The 21,501-nt window shown below is 41.2% G+C and overlaps 2 protein-coding genes across 3 annotated transcripts in view; both read left to right on the top strand.

The window, feature by feature from the left end:
* The window catches only part of ARHGEF9 (Cdc42 guanine nucleotide exchange factor 9), a 423,137-nt gene that overhangs the window by 176,192 nt on the left and 225,444 nt on the right, over positions 1-21,501 (top strand). The window lies entirely within an intron of this gene.
* LOC143805594 (uncharacterized) lies at positions 13,122-13,301 on the top strand. The gene has a single exon (XM_077285101.1). It carries the CDS (start codon positions 13,122-13,124, stop codon positions 13,299-13,301), a length of 180 nt encoding a protein of 59 aa, XP_077141216.1.

Genomic DNA, 21,501 nt, shown 5'->3' with positions numbered 1-21,501 from the left:
GCGACTCATGCAGCTGCCGCATCAATCAGCTGATCGCCTGGCGCGATCCAGGAAGCCAAGTTCCCTCTGCAGCTTATTAGGCTAGCGCTATAGCTTGCCCAATAAGTGGGTACCCGAGCAAATTCGCTCATCTCTACTCATCACTACTAGGCAACATTCCTTTTATAGATTTTTGCTGCTGATACATTGAAAACACAGGTCCATATAGAAGTGGTGGCCACGTTAGGTCAAATGTTCACCTTGTGTAAACTATGGGCAATGGTTGGTGAATCAGTTAGGTAATTTGTGTTGAGATAAGGAAACATTTCATTTATACTGTGTATTATCAGTTTGTTCATGCAATCTGCACAGGAGCAATGCAATGATCCTTATCACACCATGTCCAATGTTATATAACAATCCAATACAACCACTATGACTTTGGCAAAAACTGAAGAACGGGGAATCTTTAACCGTTCTCCTCTCCATTGATTTTCTAAAATGCGGATCAGTCTGATTCGCTACAAATCTGGAACCTTGCAAATCAATTCCATCATTGCCAGCTACAATATTTCCCAGGCCTGTATCTGACACTATGATGACTGTCCATAATCTTATAAAATGATCACCGTTCCTTTCTAGACTTGTACAGGTACCGGTAGCTGATAAAACAATCCTCTGCACTCTCTTATATGCTACTTTTCTTTGTGGGCAGTATGCCTAATGTATTCTGAATAGTTGTTGCAGAAAAGAGGACAATTTGTCTTGCAGCATGTATGTGTTTTATAACCTTGTGCAAGTGTCTTACTGCTTTAATGAGCATCCACCAAGCGGTAATATAAATCATTGATCCCTATGGGGTTGTATAGCTGGAGATTTGTGCACACTTATGCACAATTGGAGAATCCCCACAGAACAGAATGCCTTTTTCTATGTGGGTCACCTATGAATGACGTAAGTGTGCATGGTCTTAGACTGGAAATTCTCCTATTTCCTATCTTATCGTTACTGGATTTTTCCTATATTAAATATATATGATTCCATTCCATGTAGGCTGGATACAGCACATAGGAATAGACCTGTGAGGCAATGTGTTCTGTGCATAAAAGTATATACACACTGAGCTAAGTTATATACGGTAAATTATACGTTAAACTTGTGTAACTTGCTATTAAAGTCATTAATGGTGGCTAGGTACAGTAAGGTGGTCTCCAACAATCTCACTTTCTGATTTTTGGCTTCATTGGAGAAATGGCTGTAGAGATGCTGACATGCTATTTTCAATTAAATCAAAGTTCGGTCTGAATGTTTGGCCACGTTAAAATAAAAACACCTATGCTCACCTCCCGTACTGGCGCCTTTCCAGCGGTGTGGGCACTAGCGTTCACAAGGTTCAGGTGAGATTGTTAAGTCATGGGAGCCCTGTACCCAATCAGTGCTGGCATCCCTGTCCCCACCTTCAGACCTATACATAATCAGCAGGAAGTGGTCGGCCAGTCACAGCTCTCACTTTCTTTTGATTGGATGTCTGAAAGTGGGGACAGTGACGCCAGTGTTGATTGGGCGCAGGGCTCATGTGACGTAACAACCTCACGTGAGCCACGGGAATGCGAGTGCTGACACCGCTGGAACGGCGCTGGCACTGGAGATGAGTATAGGTGTTTTTATTTTAACTTAACCAAACATTCAGACTGAAAAGGAGTTGTCTTAGTAGTGGACAACCCCTTTATAGAGGTTTTCCACTTTCTAGAAAGTGGACTCCAAATGCTTTAAAATACCAACCAACAGAGCAGATAATCCCTGGGTCCAGAGCCAGCTCCTCATCGCTGATCCAATTGAGGTGTTTGTGCTGCCGCGGTGATGTTACAACAGCAATGTAGATACTTGCTGCCACTCAGTGAGCTCAGTAGATGGAATGAGCCGCTACGGTCAGTGATTGGCTACATTGGTGATGTGCACTGTTGACAAGATGTCACTGTTGCAGCCAAGACTGGAGGAGTGGCGAAGAGCTAGTGCTGAACCCATAGAGGATGAGTACTGGCTCTGTTTGCTGTTTTAGGTGTTGAAAAGGGTTTGGGGTCCTCTTTCTTGAAAGTGGGAAACCCTTTAATTTTAATAGAGTGACCATACTTGTATGCACTAGTATACAGTGGGGCAAAAAAGTATTTAGTCATTCAGCAATAGTGCAAGTTCCACCACTTAAAAAGATGAGAGGCGTCTGTAATTTACATCATAGGTAGACCTCAACTATGGGAGACAAACTGAGGAAAAAAAACCCAGAAAATCACATTGTCTGTTTTTTTATCATTTTATTTGCATATTATGGTGGAAAATAAGTATTTGGTCAGAAACAAAATTTCATCTCAATACTTTGTAATATATCCTTTGTTGGCAATGACAGAGGTCAAACGTTTTCTGTAAGTCTTCACAAGGTTGCCACACACTGTTGTTGGTATGTTGGCCCATTCCTCCATGCAGATCTCCGCTAGAGCAGTGATGTTTTTGGCTTTTCGCTTGGCAACACGGACTTTCAACTCCCTCCAAAGGTTTTCTATAGGGTTGAGATCTGGAGACTGGCTAGGCCACTCCAGGACCTTGAAATGCTTCTTACGAAGCCACTCCTTCGTTGCCCTGGCGGTGTGCTTTGGATCATTGTCATGTTGAAAGACCCAGCCACGTTTCATCTTCAATGCCCTTGATGATGGAAGGAGGTTTGCACTCAAAATCTCACGATACATGGCCCCATTCATTCTTTCATGTACCCGGATCAGTCGTCCTGGCCCCTTTGCAGAGAAACAGCCCCAAAGCATGATGTTTCCACCACCATGCTTTACAGTAGGTATGGTGTTTGATGGATGCAACTCAGTATTCTTTTTCCTCCAAACACGACAAGTTGTGTTTCTACCAAACAGTTCCAGTTTGGTTTCATCAGACCATAGGACATTCTCCCAAAACTCCTCTGGATCATCCAAATGCTCTCTAGCAAACTTCAGACGGGCCCGGACATGTACTGGCTTAAGCAGTGGGACACGTCTGGCACTGCAGGATCTGAGTCCATGGTGGCGTAGTGTGTTACTTATGGTAGGCCTTGTTACATTGGTCCCAGCTCTCTGCAGTTCATTCACTAGGTCCCCCCGCGTGGTTCTGGGATTTTTGCTCACCGTTCTTGTGATCATTCTGACCCCACGGGGTGGGATTTTGCGTGGAGCCCCAGATCGAGGGAGATTATCAGTGGTCTTGAGTGTCTTCCATTTTCTAATTATTGCTCCCACTGTTGATTTCTTCACTCCAAGCTGGTTGGCTATTGCAGATTCAGTCTTCCCAGCCTGGTGCAGGGCTACAATTTTGTTTCTGGTGTCCTTTGACAGCTCTTTGGTCTTCACCATAGTGGAGTTTGGAGTCAGACTGTTTGAGGGTGTGCACAGGTGTCTTTTTATACTGATAACAAGTTTAAACAGGTGCCATTACTACAGGTAATGAGTGGAGGAAAGAGGAGACGCTTAAAGAAGAAGTTACAGGTCTGTGAGAGCCAGAAATCTTGATTGTTTGTTTCTGACCAAATACTTATTTTCCACCATAATATGCAAATAAAATGATAAAAAAACAGACAATGTGATTTTCTGGATTTTTTTTTCTCAGTTTGTCTCCCATAGTTGAGGTCTACCTATGATGTAAATTACAGACGCCTCTCATCTTTTTAAGTGGTGGAACTTGCACTATTGCTGAATGACTAAATACTTTTTTGCCCCACTGTATAACCTTCCCAATGAATCTCCTGTTCCTGAGATCTGTCTATTGTGATCATTGTTTTTACGAGCTATTAACAACTTTAACACATTGTGTTATATTATTTTCTGAAGTGCATGACACATATACATTTGTAAAACTTTACGAAACATAAGTAGGGTGTGATTCCAGTCCTAGCTAATAGCTATACTGTATATACTCAGTAATAAGTGAAAGTATATCTTAATATATGATATTATGCAAAATACAGGGCAACAATCTTATGTATCAACACAAAGGAGCTTTTACGTGCCCTCTTTATTAGGCACATCTGATTAATCCATTAAAGTTGGATCCTTTATTAAATGATTTTGTAGCATACAGTAAGTGTACAGTTACACATATACAGTACATGGTATTGAGATACTTCTAAGTTATCAGTAATCTCATTTGCCGCTAATTTTTTTTTATTAGACTGATGAGAAAAAAACTGATACCATATCCTTGGATTTCACAACGGTCTACAGTCATCTGGTTCTTTCGCTGGAGGTGGAAGGTTAATGCAGAGTATCTACAGTTTCTAAAGATTCTTTTGCCGGCAAATGAGTTTTTTCTTATCCCTTTGTTTTATAATGAGCGTTTTATGTCAATTCGAATGAGATAGGCCATTTTTAAACATTGTGGTTGAATGTAGTTGATACGTGCAGACTCATAGATAAAAAGTGGACCTACAGGTAAAAAAAAAAAGTGCTTAAATGGCTTAGCCTTATAACAACATTTATCACCTATCCAGAGGATATATGATTGCTGGAGGTAATATGGAGGAAAGTATAAATCCACAAGCTACATTCAACACATTTATAGTTATATAAATTGTTAGAAGTAATAGAAATTATGCAGAGAAAATTGATTTTCGCAATAATTTACCAAATAAGTCTGACTTATACAATTTTTGCTTAAAGCAGATTTGTCACCCGATTTCACAATGCAAACTGCGTATATTATTATATAGATCTTTTAGACCTGGTTAGGATGATATATTTACTTTGAAAACCCATGTTGCAATGACTATATAATGCTTTATGAATGTGTAACTGAATCTTCACCCACCTAGTCTGATTGACAGCTCCTCAGTGTCCTTTCTCCCTTCTGAGATCTCACATGGCTCAGTACAAGCTGCAGCTCTCAGTTAGGCTGGGTGGATGGAAATTAAATATGCTTAGACTCATGAGTAATTTATTCTCTAGCTGGACTCACAAAATGTTCATCTTAATATAAGGATTATACAGCCATTCAGGTATGGATTTTTAAAAAAGAGAATAGATCAATTTAAAGGGGTTGTTGAAGCATTTAATATTAATGGCCTATGCTTAGGATAGGTCATCAATATCAGTTTGTTGGAGGTCTGACTCCCACCCATTGGCTCATGTAAGCATTCAATGGAGCTGAACAGCATATGTCTGTTGTCACGGTGTCACCCGACCCAACGGGTGGTCAGTCAATGGACGGCACAACTCACAAACAACGGGATGGAAAAGGTGAGAGGAAGGCCCTACCCGTAGGGAATGGGGGATGGTCACTACCTGAGCTCAAACCTGAGCATGTCCCTTAACTCACCTAACGCCCTATGCGGGTCCTTCCCCCCACCACCATCAGGATACCTCGTCCCTAGTAGTCACCTATTACTGCCCTGGCTAGTGCACTGGCCGGCAAGAAGCTCTAACCTCACCTCTGCAGATAATACACACAGGAGGAAGTGACAAACACCAAAGGGACAAGGTAAAAAAACACCACACTTAGCATATGCACACCATTGCTAAGCTCCACACCGCAGATAAGAACAGCAACTGGACTCCAGTCACCAGACGTGGCTGACACCAGAGCGATGCTCCTGCTAGGCTGGTCTCCAGAAAGGAACTTTATCACCAACAGTCAGCTGATGCATCAGGTTACCTTTTAAAGGATGGTGGGAGTGGTCAACACCTCCATCAGCTGACCCAGCAGCACTGCAGTAACATCAGATAGCCAGTGGGGGAAAAATGACATTAACCCCCAATGGTCCAAAAGGAAAAAGTTTTAAACTGAGTGGAACCAGAGCTGCCACAAATCCAAAAATGGATCGTGCCATTTGTTCAATGTGATATGGCCCCTGTCAAGAACTGTAGCTTATATGTAAAGAAGCCCTCCCATGAATATTATTTTTCATTAAATGTGTATATACTGTATGTGCATGTAATGTAGTGTGAGTATATTAATATAATTACCTACCGCTGTTCTCTCCAGTGCCCAGCGCCGTTCTGCTCCTCTTCTTAGTGACGTCACCACTCTGCAGGCGCTATGGGTCACACTGTGCTCTGTGTGACCTGGAAGTGGCTTTTATTTTGCAAGCCTATGGAGTGTCAGAACAAGGCTCCATTTTAATTATTTAGAAAAACTCATAAGGGTAAGGAGCAAGGTGGATGCAAAACCATGACCACTCTAGTAGCCATCTGAAATCAAGACCACACTTTAAACAAAAGCCAAAAATGTATTTTTATGTAGAAATGGAATGACTGCTATATGAGACCCAATTGCAGTGCATTATCTAATCCTAGAGGTTCTTAGAAAAAAAATTCTTTCTTCTGACGTCAATCATAAATATACATGGAAGTCATTTTCCTTCCAGTAAATGTGCAACTTTATTTTTAGTGCTACGCAGTTTCTCATTCTTGACTTTTCTCTTTTTTTAACTGTTCTGCTAGGTGCCTTTTTTAAAGGATCTTATAGTCTGAGCACTCAGTGTTGTACAATTAGATTTGCTTGCTTGAGCAATTTGACCCAAGATCAGATGTCAGCATCTACTATATGCATTTCTATACACATGTTCATCGATATAACTATGACTGTGCATGTGGCTTGACCAAGTAGTAAGGAGAAGAGTACTCACTCCCCAAATAGTGATGATCAGACCACTCACACAGTATGAGAGGGTCTGGTTATCCATTACCACTTTTGTGATGTCTAATAACTCTTTCGATACTAAGCTGTGAATCCTAGCTGCCCAATAAGTTTTTAGGCACTAGTGGAGGAGTTCATACCCACCAAACCAATCTAAAACCTTTTTTTTGTCTTTTACTGTTCTATGATGAAAGGACCATATTATTGCATTCAAAAACTCTAAAGGTTTGTTTACAGGGACTGACCAGCACTTATTTGCTTATCGGCAATTTGTTTACTGATCGGCGGTGGTTTAATAGCCGGTTCACACAGGCATTGAACATTGTGTAATAAATGGTTCAGTGTATATAGGCGGCAGGCGTTTTTAGTCATGTTTACACAGGATGATGTGCTGGCGAGAATTTTTTGTGCAGCTCAAAAGATCACTTCAACGAATCATTGCCAGCCTGTTTAGACTGCAAGATTATCATAAATAGAGCATTCCTAGGAACGCTCATTCACGATAATACTGCAAAGTGAATGGACCTTTAAAGAGTTGTCAACTACTAGGACAACCCCTTCTTAAACTAAATGCTCGGCCCCGATAAAATAATAAAACCTATACTCACCTCCCATGCCGGATCAGTTCCAGTGGAGTTGGCACTCGCGGTCCTGATGCTGTGATGCGGTGGAATGACAAGTGATGCTGGCGCCACTGTCTTCGCCTCTGGACAAACTGAACATGAAGAGGAAGTCCAGGATGACCAGCAGCCCTGTCTTCCTCTGCATGTTCAGTTCGTCCGAAGGCAAAGACAGTGACGCCAGCGCCGATTGGGCGCCGGCATCACGTGTCACAACTCCGCATCACAGCCCCAGGGATAGCAACCGCAGGAATGGAGCCGGCATGGGAGATGAATATAGGCTTTATTATTTTATAGAGGCAGAACATTTAGTTTAAGAAGAAGTTGTCTTAGTAGTGGACAAGCCCTTCAATGCTCTTAACGCTTTACAAAAAGGTAAAGCTGATTTAAAAAAAAAAAAAAAAAAAAAAAAGCTGACAAATCCTTTACTGTGTATCCAAATGTTCTTGAAACAATGGGGTCCTTGGTTTGGGAGACCCTGATGTTTAATGTTAATCGGGTGAAGGAATGGTGTGTGAGTAGGCAGATTTGCGTTGTTACTTATCAAAGACGTATTGTCTAGCACTGCTCCTTCTTATAATGCCACAGCCTTCAGCTAAACTTGTATTCCTTTACATGAGCTTGAGAATGACTCTGAAGTGTGGATCTATCCAGTAGATAATGCCCACTTATGCTGTTTTTCTAAACTTTTGGGAGACCCAAATGTGACTTGGCTTAGTGAAGTTTTGCCCATAAGTCCTGCTTTCATATTCTCTCCTTCTCGAGACAGACTGAATTTACATTCTGACTAATCGTGCACATGATTCATCCAGTATTCAGCCAGTTACTATTGTTACCAGGAGACATGCCTCAATTATACCAATTACCATACATTCTTATGTAACATAACAAACTTTGTCAGTCTCATTTTTTTCACTTTCTTCTCCATATATAAAGAGTGTCTGCAAGATGTGTCATTGTCATTGCTGACATTTTTTTTTTCAGAGATTTATTTTGCTTGAGGAGTTTTCCTAAATTGTGAGTAATTCACCAAAGTTTTGGAAAGACAGATAGTTTGAAAATCTTTCATTTTTGATCAGTTTAGTATAAGTCATGCAACATGCGTCATGTAGGCTTGTCTGTTTAGTCATATGTCAGTTCCCACTCACATCAACAAACGCTTTAGTCACTTTTGTTTCGAGGAGTTGTCTCCTTCAGAAATCCCTTCCCTTTAGGACTCCCCTCGATAAACTATACTCTATATTCATGTGAGGCATATCCCTTGACACTGGAATTTCTATAGCCATTGATTGATAACAATGGTTAGCGCTGATGCCAGTCATGATTAATATTCGCTGAAACATCACTGTAAGAAAAATGTATATTTACATCATGAGTCCATGGCAGATGGAAGCGGATCATGGTGCGCCCAGCAGAGACCCCTCTGACCAACTGTTGGTAAGAAGACCCCCAATCAGTGTCAGACTGGAGTGGCAAGGGCCCACCAGTAACATTGATATTTCATGCAAATATTATATTACCCTCTTTCGCAAATTTACTTCTGCTTCTATATAAACATCAGCTAGGTAGTTTGTTGAATGAATGATGAGATCCTGCTTTCTGTCTGTACTTAAATGAATTAATATATTGGCCAACTTCTCATGTTTGGGGTAAATAGCTTACTCTTGTATAGAGGCCCACCGGAGAATTCTTCCGTTCTCCCGTGGGCCAGCCAAGCCTGCCCACAATGAAAGAAGTGGTTTTCCAATCAAGATAAATCATTTACTTGCCCTAAATTGGGAAATAACTTGGAAAGTATTGTTAATATTATCCTTTTGTTTTTATAACTACTGCTGTACCGCACACTAAAGTAATCCTTAAGTGATGTTCCATGTAAAAAACTACAACATTCTGTTTCATCTCAATAGATAAATAACATGCTGTTGCATTGCCTGACCTGCTTTCTGCTCTTGGGTTCGTGAAGCTTGTATAAATCTTGCCTATGTAGCATTTCCGTAGAACATGCCCCCTCTCATTACTTGGCCTACAAAGGCAACCTGATTAGAAATTTTGTCTGCTATAGCAGTACATATTCTTGTCGCAACAGCCTTTTCCCTAAGTATTTCTCATGCAGTGTTTGCCATCACAGAATTCAGGATATAATTAGGGTGTTTCAGTTGCTGCTTTTTGATAAGATCCAACGTTTTCTGATTAGACCACACAGTTCACGCAGATGCACATGGCCTAATTGGGAGTATGGTGGGTGACGACGAAGGTGGGTTAAATACATGCAAAACTGTTATAGAAAGTCTCTCTTGCAAACTCGGGTCTGGTTAGTAATCATTAGGATTTGAAATATAACAATTCTAAATAAAAAAGACCAATCATTAGAGATGAGCAAACCCAAACTTAATAGTTAGTGTCCAGTGATAAACACCGAATACGGGCTTCTTCCGTTATGTTTGAAGTTCTGGGGGAAATCTGTTGCAAAGAGAGAATATTTTCCAGCTCAAAAGTTTGGCTCACCATTGTTTCCAGTAGGATTTGGATTCTGGTTCAAGTTTGGATACAGTTCTGGTACCTGAACTGAACTTTGGAATAACATTCGGGTCGGGTACCAGAACTGGAACTTCTACTTCGCTCATCTTTGCCAATCATCAAGGAACCATAATGACCTTCATTGATCGTGCCACCATAAAAGTTATAGTTATGGATGGTATGATTGGTAAATGCTGCCTACATCAATATGTATGTCTATAGTAGGCATTGTACAGCTCTTAATAAAGCAGATGTTAGGTGCGGGGATAAAGATTTCTCCCTTCCAGCAGTGTTGATTACCCAGGTTCCATGTAACTTAAAGAATTTAGGTTCCCAAAATGCGTCTCTCCCTGTTTCTAATAATTAAGCCTGTAGAGTTGAGTCAATTGACCCATTTCATCTCAGATTATTGCATATAAAGGGCTGATATTAGTATTATTTACTAATCTATTTAAAAATTTTGAATACATTATTCTAAATCAAACTTACTGGCATGTCCTTTCTATGTGGCAATATTTCCATTTGCAGTAAAGAGCTTAGTAATACTTGATAATTTTATAATTGAGGAGCTGTGTGTGTGTTACTTCAACTTTAACTTAAGAGCATCTGTAGAAGGATATTACAATACTAACTGCATACATTTATAACTAAATTCTAAGACCTGATGGGGCTGAAGTACATACTTTGAAAATTGCATGTCAGAATGGCTGTATTTAAAAGCTAAGAATGCTGGGCACTAATAATATTCATTTTAATATACTGGTGAAAAACTTTCAAAAATGATTATACTGTCATTAATATATACATTTTCAAAGTAAATATACCAGTCTCATCAGGTCTGACAGATCTATTAATTAATTTATGCATGTTATATTGCGGTGAAGGATGGTTTTGTTGTTGTGTTAGCCAATTATTTTTTTTTTGCTGCAAGGGCCTGTGGACAGTAAGATGATCATCTCATCCCCGGATAATTCTTGGAGAATTCTTCCAGTTCTGTGAGATTCATGGTTCGTCTTGCATGCACTGCTATTTTGAGGTGGAGCCACAGATTTTCAATGATATTCAGATCAGGGGACTGTGAGGGCCATTGTAAAATCTTCGGCTTGCGCCTTTTCAGGTAGTGAATTGTGGATTTTGACACAAGCCATCCTCTTTTCATCTTCAGCTTTTTTTTACAGATGATGTTACTTTTGCATCAACAATTTGTTGAACTTTCATTGAATCCATTCTTCCCTCTGCCCATCAAATGTTCCCTGTGCCATTGGCTGCAACATAAGACCAAAGCATGACTGAACCACTCCCATGCTTTAATGGTTGGTGAAATGCTCTTTTTTCTGAAATTCTGTGCCCTTTGTTCTATTTTAACCTCCTCTTTCCACCGAACTTGTTTCCAAAATGCATCAGGCGTGTCTAGATGTTATTTTGCATACTTCTGACGCTGAATTTTTTGGTGAGGATGCAGTAGAGGTTTTCTTCTGATGACTCTTTCATGAAGGCCATATTTTTGGAAGTGTCTCTGAACAGTAGATCAATGTACCACACCTCCAGAGTCTGCTAAATCTTTCTGAAGGTCTTTTGCAGTCAATCTGGGGTTCTGATCTGATTTGCCTTTCTAGCAATCCCTCCCATGAGCAGCTCTTACTGACATTGTGCTTGATCTTCCAGACCTTATCTTGACCTCCACTGTTCCTGTTAAATGCCATTTCTTAATTACATTTCAAACTGAGGACAGGGCAGCTTGAAAACACTTTGCTATCTTCTTATAGCCTTCTGCTGCTTTGTGGGCCTCCACCATTTTCATTTTCAGAGTTCTAGGCAGCGGCTTAGAAGAGCCCATGGCTGCTATATTTTGGCACAAGGTTAGTTGAGGCTGGATTCTATAAAGCTGGGAAATTTGCATCACCTGGTCTTTCCTAACGATGATGGTGAACAAGCCATTACCCTAACAGGCTAATTAATGTCTGAACCATTGGTCATTATCTGAGCAAACAAATCCACGAGGGTGCCCAAACTTTTGCATCGGCCCATTTTCCTTTTTGTAACCTTTAAAATGTAAAAAATTACAATATATTTTTTTTTGCCTAAAATACAAAGTAAATGTATCATCTTTAACTTTAGCCCTTTTAGAGATCATTTTATATTCAACTTTCTTAACTGCTCGCAATAACAGTAATTTTGACCAGGTGTGTCCAAACTTTTACAAGTCACTGTATGACAGGTCAGTCAATTGTCTCCATGTAAAGAAACCTGCACAATTATGTATGTATATATTATAAGAGGGCTGAACAGGGGTGGAACATCCAAGGAATATTGATAAGTGATAGTTTTGATGATACATTTACGTGGATCAGGGCACTGATAGACACGGACAGAAAATGGCCATTGTGCAAGCAGAATAAATTAGTCTACATTAATAGCTCATCATAATGCTCAATTCCACCTGTTTTAGAGGTAGAAATGGACCCCTTTACCTCTTGGGCCACAGATTGCATCAATGCTATATCTGCCCCTGGATCATAGTATAATTCATGAAAAATAACCAGACATATCCTTTTTAACATCCTGGCTCAAATGCATAAAAATGAGCATTTTGTAGACAGATGTTCCTTAATAATAGGATATCGGGCCTCCATTTTTGATGATAGTGAATTGTCAGTGATCTGTCTTGCTCCTTTGATGAGGTTTTTCCTGCCCGTTCCTTCTATTATTCTAATTCATGAACACCCCCGTTCAGTTTCCTTCTTTCCACCCTCTTGGCCCTCTCACTCATCCCTCTTACTCGGTGCCCAAGCCCTCCTCCCTTGCTGATATAAAGAGATGCTCTGTATGCATTGCAGCAGCTTCATCCATCTTATCATACCCACTGTTGCCTTGAAAAAAAAAAAGGATTAATCGCCATCCTTGGTCCCCGCTCCCTGATTGACAGCTAAATCCCTATGCCTCCTGCTTAGCATGCGTCCAGCCCGCCTTGCATGACACTGCCACTGCCTCTCTCGCAGAGCCGCAGCAGCACCAGAAGCAGCTTCCAAATCTGTGGAGGGCTCATCTCATGCACAGCCCTATCTGCACGGAATCCAATTAAAACACAGGAGAGACGCCGAGACGCGAGCAGCTCCACTCTTTTCTTCTTTTTTTCCCCTTCTGCTAAAAGATTTCTGCATTTTCAAGTCCCGAGCTGACGTCCCCCCCCCCCTCTTTTCACTCCATAAGTGCTTTTAGCCAAGGCGTAAAATAAAGAGGGAAGAAAATTAAGATTAAAGAAGGGGGGCGGCGCGAAACAGATAACGGTGAAGGAGGAAAAAGAAGCCTTATGTCCCCCTTCAACTCTAACATGTTGGATGTATGGACAGTTTCGCAGAGCAAAGGTTGACACATCAGAACCTACCGGCCCCCCGCCTCGACCATTATAATGTCTTGCACTGCACTATGACCTTGGATGTTCAAACTGTGGTGGTCTTCGCAGTGATCGTGGTCTTGCTGCTGGTGAACGTGATTCTTATGTTTTTCCTGGGCACTCGTTAAAAGGATTTCTCCCTGGAACCCGCAAGAGAAAGAGAGCACGACACAGTACCGAGCTCGCTATGCCACCGAGCTTCATCATGGACTCACTGTGATATGTATGACGTTGCTATATTATCTGTGCCTAAATCTTTGTGTGTGTGTGTCATATTAAACCCTTCCACTGCCGGGTGGGGAGGCGGGAGAGTGGGCTTGTGATGCATTGGCCAACGTTGCATGTTACCCCTTCGGTGTTGAGGGTTAAGACTTCCTGGCGGTGTAATCCCTCAGTGTTCGGTCTTAGATGTGTATAAATAGGAACGAAGTCTGCAGAATCCTAATGGAAATCATTGGCGTCCTCGTACTCGCCTTTCATATTTAATCTTTACTTAGATAAGCACATTTCCTTTAGCGGTGGGTGACAAATCTCTTCTTAGATTGTCACCATTTGCTTTCGAGCCAATCTATTCATAAGGGTTTATTTATTTTTTTTCTCCACCAATGCAGAAATATTATCCTGAAACTAAAAGGGGGTTATGATTAATCAAGATAAAACCTGATGACTTAATGAGAATTTATATTGACAGCCCTGGTGGCAGATGTCAAGCCATAAAATAGCAAAAAGTTCTGCATGACAAGAATTAATGGGGTTGGGGGGGTCACAGAACGGCAAAATAGTGATATAGCAAGCGTGCCGTGGCAGTATAGCAGAGCTGAGATTGTCCGTGTGTTACAATGGAGTTTGTAACTTGGTTACCGAGATAAGATCTGGGTGTTACATAGGACTGCAGACAAACCGATGGCATAATATTAACTCTGTAAAGTATCCCAGGGCACGAATAGTTAAATGAGCAAATCAGCTTTGGAAATAGAGCAATCTGGTGTGAATTTAAAGCAAGTGAAGGAATAAGACTGGGATCCCCTGATAAAGGGCTCAGTGATCCGGAGGTGATTGGATCTAGAATTGGGTTTTTAGTTAGAAAAGCGATGCGCAGTGGGGGCCGCACCGGGTCTGTGACTCGCATCCAAAATGCAAGGTTTACCAGCCCCCCAGCTACTCTATAGTCTATGCCTGAATGCCTATATGTTACATGTAGCCCTTTACTCCAGGGTCTGACACTCACATGGTAACATTGCTATTTGCTGCTGTCTCAGTCCATTTGTCTCCACGTTGCACTGACAGTGCAGCAGAAGTTTGGGCGCCATAAATAGCAGAGCTCATTTGGTGCCAGTGATTATCTTCATTTTGGAATAGGAGAAATCATGATATATGAATATTTATGGAATGGTAGAGATAATGAAGGCAACACAATTCATTTGAATACAGAAATCGTCCAAATTATTTCTTTTACAGAAGGAAAGCTTTCACTGAGATACATGCAGAAACTAAGCTGTCTGCCCTGTATGGTTTCATGATTTTTATCCGTGATGCTCGGTGCCCATAGAGAGATGATAGAGTGCTGCCTGTTTTTGGATTTATTGGTGACCTCCCTGGGAAAGAGGATTACATGACTTGCATCCAAATTATTGCCTCTGACTAGTGTCGCTGCATCATCATTTTTCTAGACAGATAGATATGGGATAGATAGATAGATAGATAGATAGATAGATAGATAGATAGATAGATAGATAGAAGATAGATTGATATATATATGGGACAGATTGATAGATAACAGATAGATAGGGAGATAGATAGATAGATAGATAGATAGATAGATAGATAATAGATAGATAGATAGATAGATAGATAGATAGATAGATAGATAGATAGATAGATAGATAGATATGGGATAGAAAGATATATAGATAAAAGATAGATAGATAGATAGATAGATAGATAGATAGATAGATAGATATGGGATAGATAGATAACAGATAGATAGAGAGATAGAAAGATAAAAGATAGATAGATAGATAGATAGATAGATAGATAGATAGATAATTGATAGATGATATATAGATAATAGACACATACATGATTGATAGATAGATAATAGATAGATGATTGATAGATAGATAGATAGATATAGATAGACAGATAGATCTATAGATAGATAGATAATAGATAGATAGATAGATAGATAGACAGATAGATGATTGATAGATAGACAGATAGATCTATAGATTGATAGATAATAGATCGATAATAGATAGATAGATAGATAGATAGATAGATAGATAGATAGATAGATAGATAGATGATAGATAGATGATTGATAGATGATAGATAGATAATAGATAGATACATGATTGATAGATAATAGATATATATGAGATTGATTGATAGATAGATAATATATAGAGATAGACAGATAGATCTATAGATAGATAGATAATAGATAGATAGATAATAGATAGATAATAGATACATGATTGATAGATAGATAGATAGATAGATAGATAGATAGATAGATAGATAGATAGACCGTAGATAGATACAGAGATAAATGATTGATTGATAGATAATAGATAGATAGATATGGGATAGATGATAAATGATTGTAGATAGATAGATAAGTAGATAGATAGATAGTCTGTAGGCTGCATTGTTAACCCTCTGAGCTGTGATATACTGCAGTAAATAGAACCACACAGTATTGTGCTGGGCTCTGCTACATCTGTGTATTTCCACTGTACACATACTGTTTGCAGTGTTACTTAGTGGATCTACTTTGTCCAAGTTAAACTTTCCTTGCAGATATTCCACCATTAACTAATGTACATGTTAGATTCAGGAGTGACGGGCATCTGTTCCCTGTGATACAAACCATCTTCATGCATCTCATACATATTTCACCTAAAGTTCCTGTAACGTATTGGACTTTCTTTACATGTAGATTTTCCAATCTTCCTTTAATGACGAAGCTGACGATACAAGATGGTTTAGAGCTGCTTATAGGAAATGTTCAGTAATGGCAAGCTTTGGAGCATTGTGCTGTCATCTAACTGGTTTTCTTGTGTGATGTGCCCACAAAATGTTTCAGGTAACTTGTGTAATAATGATTGATCTTAAATGGCAGATAAAATGTTTTGCAAAGTAGATATACATTTTATCAATGTGTATTAAAAAGAATCAAATCAATCACGTCCAGTAAATGTGACCTGATAGGTATTGCTCTGCTGAACAGTGTGCTCAGACTGTCATGCTTGTTATGTGTGATGTGCTTAGATGGAGACAATGTCTTTGCATATTATTAGAATAATGGTGATAAGCTTGCTCTGCCTTTCTCAGCCCAGCTGACGTGATAGACGCATCTGAACAGCAGCTTGTTTTTAACATAGCTGTTCTGAGTTCGTCAAATGTTGGTGGAGAAATGTTGAACTTGATGGACCTAGGTCTTTTTTTCAGCCTATGTAAACATGTAACTATATGTTAATTGATACACATTAGAGCTCGTGCAGACAACCGTATTTTCAGCAATCTGACAAAACATCTGATCGCACTAGGACCAATGTTATTCTATGAGACCATGTGCATTTTGTTTCCCCAAACAGAGTCTGTCTGAGGGAAAATTGCAGCACACTCGGACTCGACCATGCAAGTCAATGAGCCTGTGGAAAAAAAATCGGACTGCGCTCAGATGACATCTGAGTGCAGTCCAATTGTCACAGACTGCCAGAATGGAGAAGACACAGACTTTTTTTTTCATCTTCTCCTCATCCGAGAATATCAGAGCAAACTCTGATCAAAGTTTTATCAAAGTGTGATTAAAATAATCAGCCCCATTCTCTTGGATGAGAAAAAATACGTTGGTGTGACCCCAGCCTTAGTATGTGTTACTGGTGGTTGTACCTAATAGGTTATTGAAAAAATGTTGCTTTAGGCAAAATATAAAATTGTTTCCCAACTCAAATTGGAAAGCCCAAGGGTGGATGGTAGGAGATAGGATGGCGTGTGAGACGAAGGTCCTACCCCAAGTCATGGATGATGCACCCCTATCTGCAGCCATGTGGCAAGTAGGCATTCCTGGGCCAAGTTCCTTAGTGATCTGTACTAGACGTCAATCCTCCCTCCTGCCTCTCGGCACTGAGATTCACTCTATGCTCTTTACTTAGTTTATATTGATTTCCCGGAAAATGAAGTCCCAGATTAAATATGATAAGCTTTGAGCAGAAACACTTCCACATATGGAGACGCTGATGTCCTGACGAACAGATCGGTGAACCTAGCCTGCCCAGGAATGACATGCTCTCGGCTGCCCATTCTATGTCTCCGCCATTGCTGCAGATGTGGCCAGGCCTTGGCTTACCTAGCCTGCCCAGGAATGACATGCTCTCAGCTGCCCGTTCTTTATCTCCGCCATTGCTGCGGATGTGGCCAGGTCTTGGGTTGCCTAGCCTGCCCAGGAATGACATGCTCTCAGCTGCCCGTTCTTTATCTCCGCCATCGCTGCGGATGTGGCCAGGCCTTGGGTTACCTAGCCTGCCCAGGAATGACATGCTCTCAGCTGCCCGTTCTTTATCTCCGCCATCGCTGCGGATGTGGCCAGGTCTTGGGTTGCCTAGCCTGCCCAGGAATGACATGCTCTCAGCTGCCCGTTCTATATCTCCGCCATCGCTGCGGATGTGGCCAGGTCTTGGGTTACCTAGCCTGCCCAGGAATGACATGCTCTCAGCTGCCCGTTCTATATCTCCGCCATCGCTGCGGATGTGGCCAGGTCTTGGGTTGCCTAGCCTGCCCAGGAATGACATGCTCTCAGCTGCCCGTTCTATATCTCCGCCATCGCTGCGGATGTGGCCAGGCCTTGGCTTACCTAGCCTGCCCAGGAATGACATGCTCTCAGCTGCCCGTTCTTTATCTCCACCATTGCTGCGGATGTGGCCAGGTCTTGGGTTGCCTAGCCTGCCCAGGAATGACATGCTCTCAGCTGCTCGTTCTATATCTCCGCCATCGCTGCGGATGTGGCCAGGTCTTGGGTTGCCTAGCCTGCCCAGGAATGACATGCTCTCAGCTGCCCGTTCTATATCTCCGCCATCGCTGCGGATGTGGCCAGGCCTTGGCTTACCTAGCCTGCCCAGGAATGACATGCTCTCAGCTGCCCGTTCTATGTCTCCGCCATCGCTGCGGATGTGGCCAGGCCTTGGGTTTTGTTAGCTGACTGTAGTCATGGTAATAAGTTGCCAGCTACCTGATCTGAAAAGTGTTCAGCAGAATTATAATCAACTGCATCTCGAATCTTGTTACCCGGTGTTCTCGGTGAGTCAGATTGCGGCAAACGGTATTCAATATTTTAACTGCTTTGGAACCAGAAAGACCCACAACGCTTTACAAAAATTAAAGTGAGAGCTGCAAAGAGGCCACAACCAATGTGGTCAATGAAATGACAACATGTACTCTTGTATTGATGGTAGATTATCCACACATCCTCATGGGGCAGGATTACCTGGAGGGCATCATGACAACTCAATGCAGCTTTCATGGTAAAGTAACACTACAGTGATTTTTCTCTTCCAATTCTATACATGCACAGTGCTGTACTAACTAGTACTACCCAATGGCCGCCTTCTTCTGTCCTGAGAACATTTCCAATCCTCTTCAGAGTAGCGCTGGGAACGGAAGAAGGCAGCGACCGGTAAGTATTTCACTGGGCGCACATATAACATGGATAAGGGAGTAGATAAAAAAACATTGCTGGAGTGCTACTTTCAGCTTTAATGAGCTTGAGCTGTACTGTATCATCACTGCAGACATTTATCAGCATTTCTGTCTGCGAAGACGTAAAGGTTTGGTTGCAGTCGAATTGAACATGGTTGAAATTAATCCAAATATGACCTTCACTGTATTCCAGGATGGGGCAATAGAGAAGTGACATTGTATTCATTTCATTGGGTTGTGCAATGCTTATGGCAATCCGTCTAGTATACAGGCTGGGCCATTTATATGGATACTAGACTGTGGCCCGATTCTAATGCATCAGGTATTCTAGAATATGCATGTCCCCGTAGTATATGGACAATGATGATTCCAGAATTCGCGGCAGACTGTGCCCGTCGCTGATTGGTCGAGGCAACCTTTATGACATCATCGTCGCCATGGCAACCATTATGACATCTACGCCGATACTGTGCCCGTCGCTGATTGGTCGAGGCCTGGCGGCCTCGACCAATCAGAGATGTGGGATTTCCATTATGACATCATCGTCGCCATGCTGTGCCCATCGCTGATTGGTCGAGGCCTGGTGGCCTCGACCAATCAGAGACGCGGGATTTCCAGGACAGACAGACAGACAGAAAAACCCTTAGACAATTATATATATAGATACCTAAATAAAATGGGAATGGTTGATGATATCAACTTCCTGTTTGTGGCACATTAGTTTATGGGAGGGGGAAAACTTTTCAAGATGGGTGGTGACCATGGTGGCCATTTTGAAGTCGGACATTTTGGATTGCATCTTTATAAATGGCCCACCCAGGTGTATCCATATAAATGGCCCACCCTGTAGATGCTCTGTGCCCATAAAGACTGCATTTTTTTTTAAAATGGCATTGATTTGTCGGATCTACATACATCATTGTTATGTGTTTAAACATTAACTCCTATTTATGTAGCACTAAAAAACTCCAAAAACCTCCTATGACTATGAGTAGTAATTACAAGATTTATTGTCTCTGAGTCCTCCAGTTACTCCAGGTCTACTTTGTTGACTTGAAGGATTGTCCTCATCTTAAAACACAATAGCATATCTCTAAGATTTGCCATCACTTTAATATTAATGAAAGTAAGACCTTAGGGATCCCCATTGATCCAGAGTTTGAAGGGCCTGTAGTTCTGGTCTCCACTTCCCCCCTGAACTCTAAAGTCCTGAGATCCTGTAGAACCCTCTTTGCTTTTGGAGAGAACATAGAATATTCATGACTAAGTTGCTTTAGATGAACAATACCCTGGTATTGTAAAAGCAGCAGTGGAAAACTTGTTTTCATAGTCATGCCTAGTAGTTGTAATGCATTTATACTACAGTGACTCCCTTGTAATGACATGTATTGTGGTCGGATGTATGCAAAGTGCTTGACAGGAGGGGGTTTGTCTTGCCCTCTCTTTCCAGGAGCCACATAATGATGGGGATTTTAGTAGTCATGAGGGAATGTGCTCGGATAAGGTGTTATCTGAGCATGCTCGGGTCCTAACCGAGTGTCTTTGCTGTGCTCGAAAAATATGTTCTAGTCCCCATAGCTGCATGTCTCTCGGTTGTTGACAGTCGCAACATATGCGGGGATTGCCTGTTTGTTAGGCTACCCCTGTATGTGTTGTGGCTATCAAACAGCCGGGAGACATGCAGCAGCGGGGACTTGAACATATTTTTCGAGCACGCTGAAGCCGAGCACGTTTGTTTATCAGTAGATTTCAGCTCTGGGGCTTGAAAAAATTTGAATTCAGCTCTGGACTAAACAGATAATGGAACTCAAGAACTTTGCACAGCATTAGCAATGAAATGAATTTCCAAAGCTTCATTCTATTACATACAATAACACTTAGTTTCTATTCACTATAGATTTTTATGAGCTGTAAGTTCTTACCGAGAAACTTTTTATTAATATTAATTTTAGACCATATCTGGGTAACGGCTTCTGCCAAGTGTTAGTCAGAATCAATGCTTTGGTTTACAGTTTGGGTCCTATTAATAAAATGCAGATTTCTGGACTACAATATGTGATGGTGCATGCACCAGATTTATGAAGCATGGATGATATTTTTTGCATATTTTTTGGATGTTCAGTAGTTTGCATTACAGTTCATTATGTCAGACATTTTATCGGGATTAATGAGCATGCTCCAACACGTAGACCTTACATTGTAGGCCTTTTCTGTGTTTTTCACTGATAAAACACATACCCAGTATAGTCTATGGTGCTGTTTACACTTCCAAGTTTTTTTCTGCTCTTGTGTCCACAAAAAATGATGGAAATATGTCCATTTTTCATCGGGTCACAGATCAAAATCACGGTACAAGTCCATGGGTCAGTGGAAATCACGGGCAGCGCATAGATGGCATCCAAGTGCAATCCATGTGCTAATGAAACACTCATGGTAAAAACTGACACTGACCACACACTGATGGATCTCAGATCCAAATCAGTGATGAAAATATATCTGAAGTAAAAAAATGGACACCTGAATGATGCCTTAGTAAGGCTACTTTCACACTAGCGTCGGGAACAACCCGTCGCTGCGCGTCGGGCCGACGTTCCCGACGCTAGTGTGGTCTCCGCCGCACAACGGGGG

This window comes from Ranitomeya variabilis, chromosome 2, assembly GCF_051348905.1.
Source record: "Ranitomeya variabilis isolate aRanVar5 chromosome 2, aRanVar5.hap1, whole genome shotgun sequence".
Classification (NCBI taxonomy): Eukaryota; Metazoa; Chordata; class Amphibia; order Anura; family Dendrobatidae; genus Ranitomeya; species Ranitomeya variabilis.
Note: the sequence above shows the minus strand (reverse complement) of the source record. Positions and strands in the feature narration are given on the sequence as shown.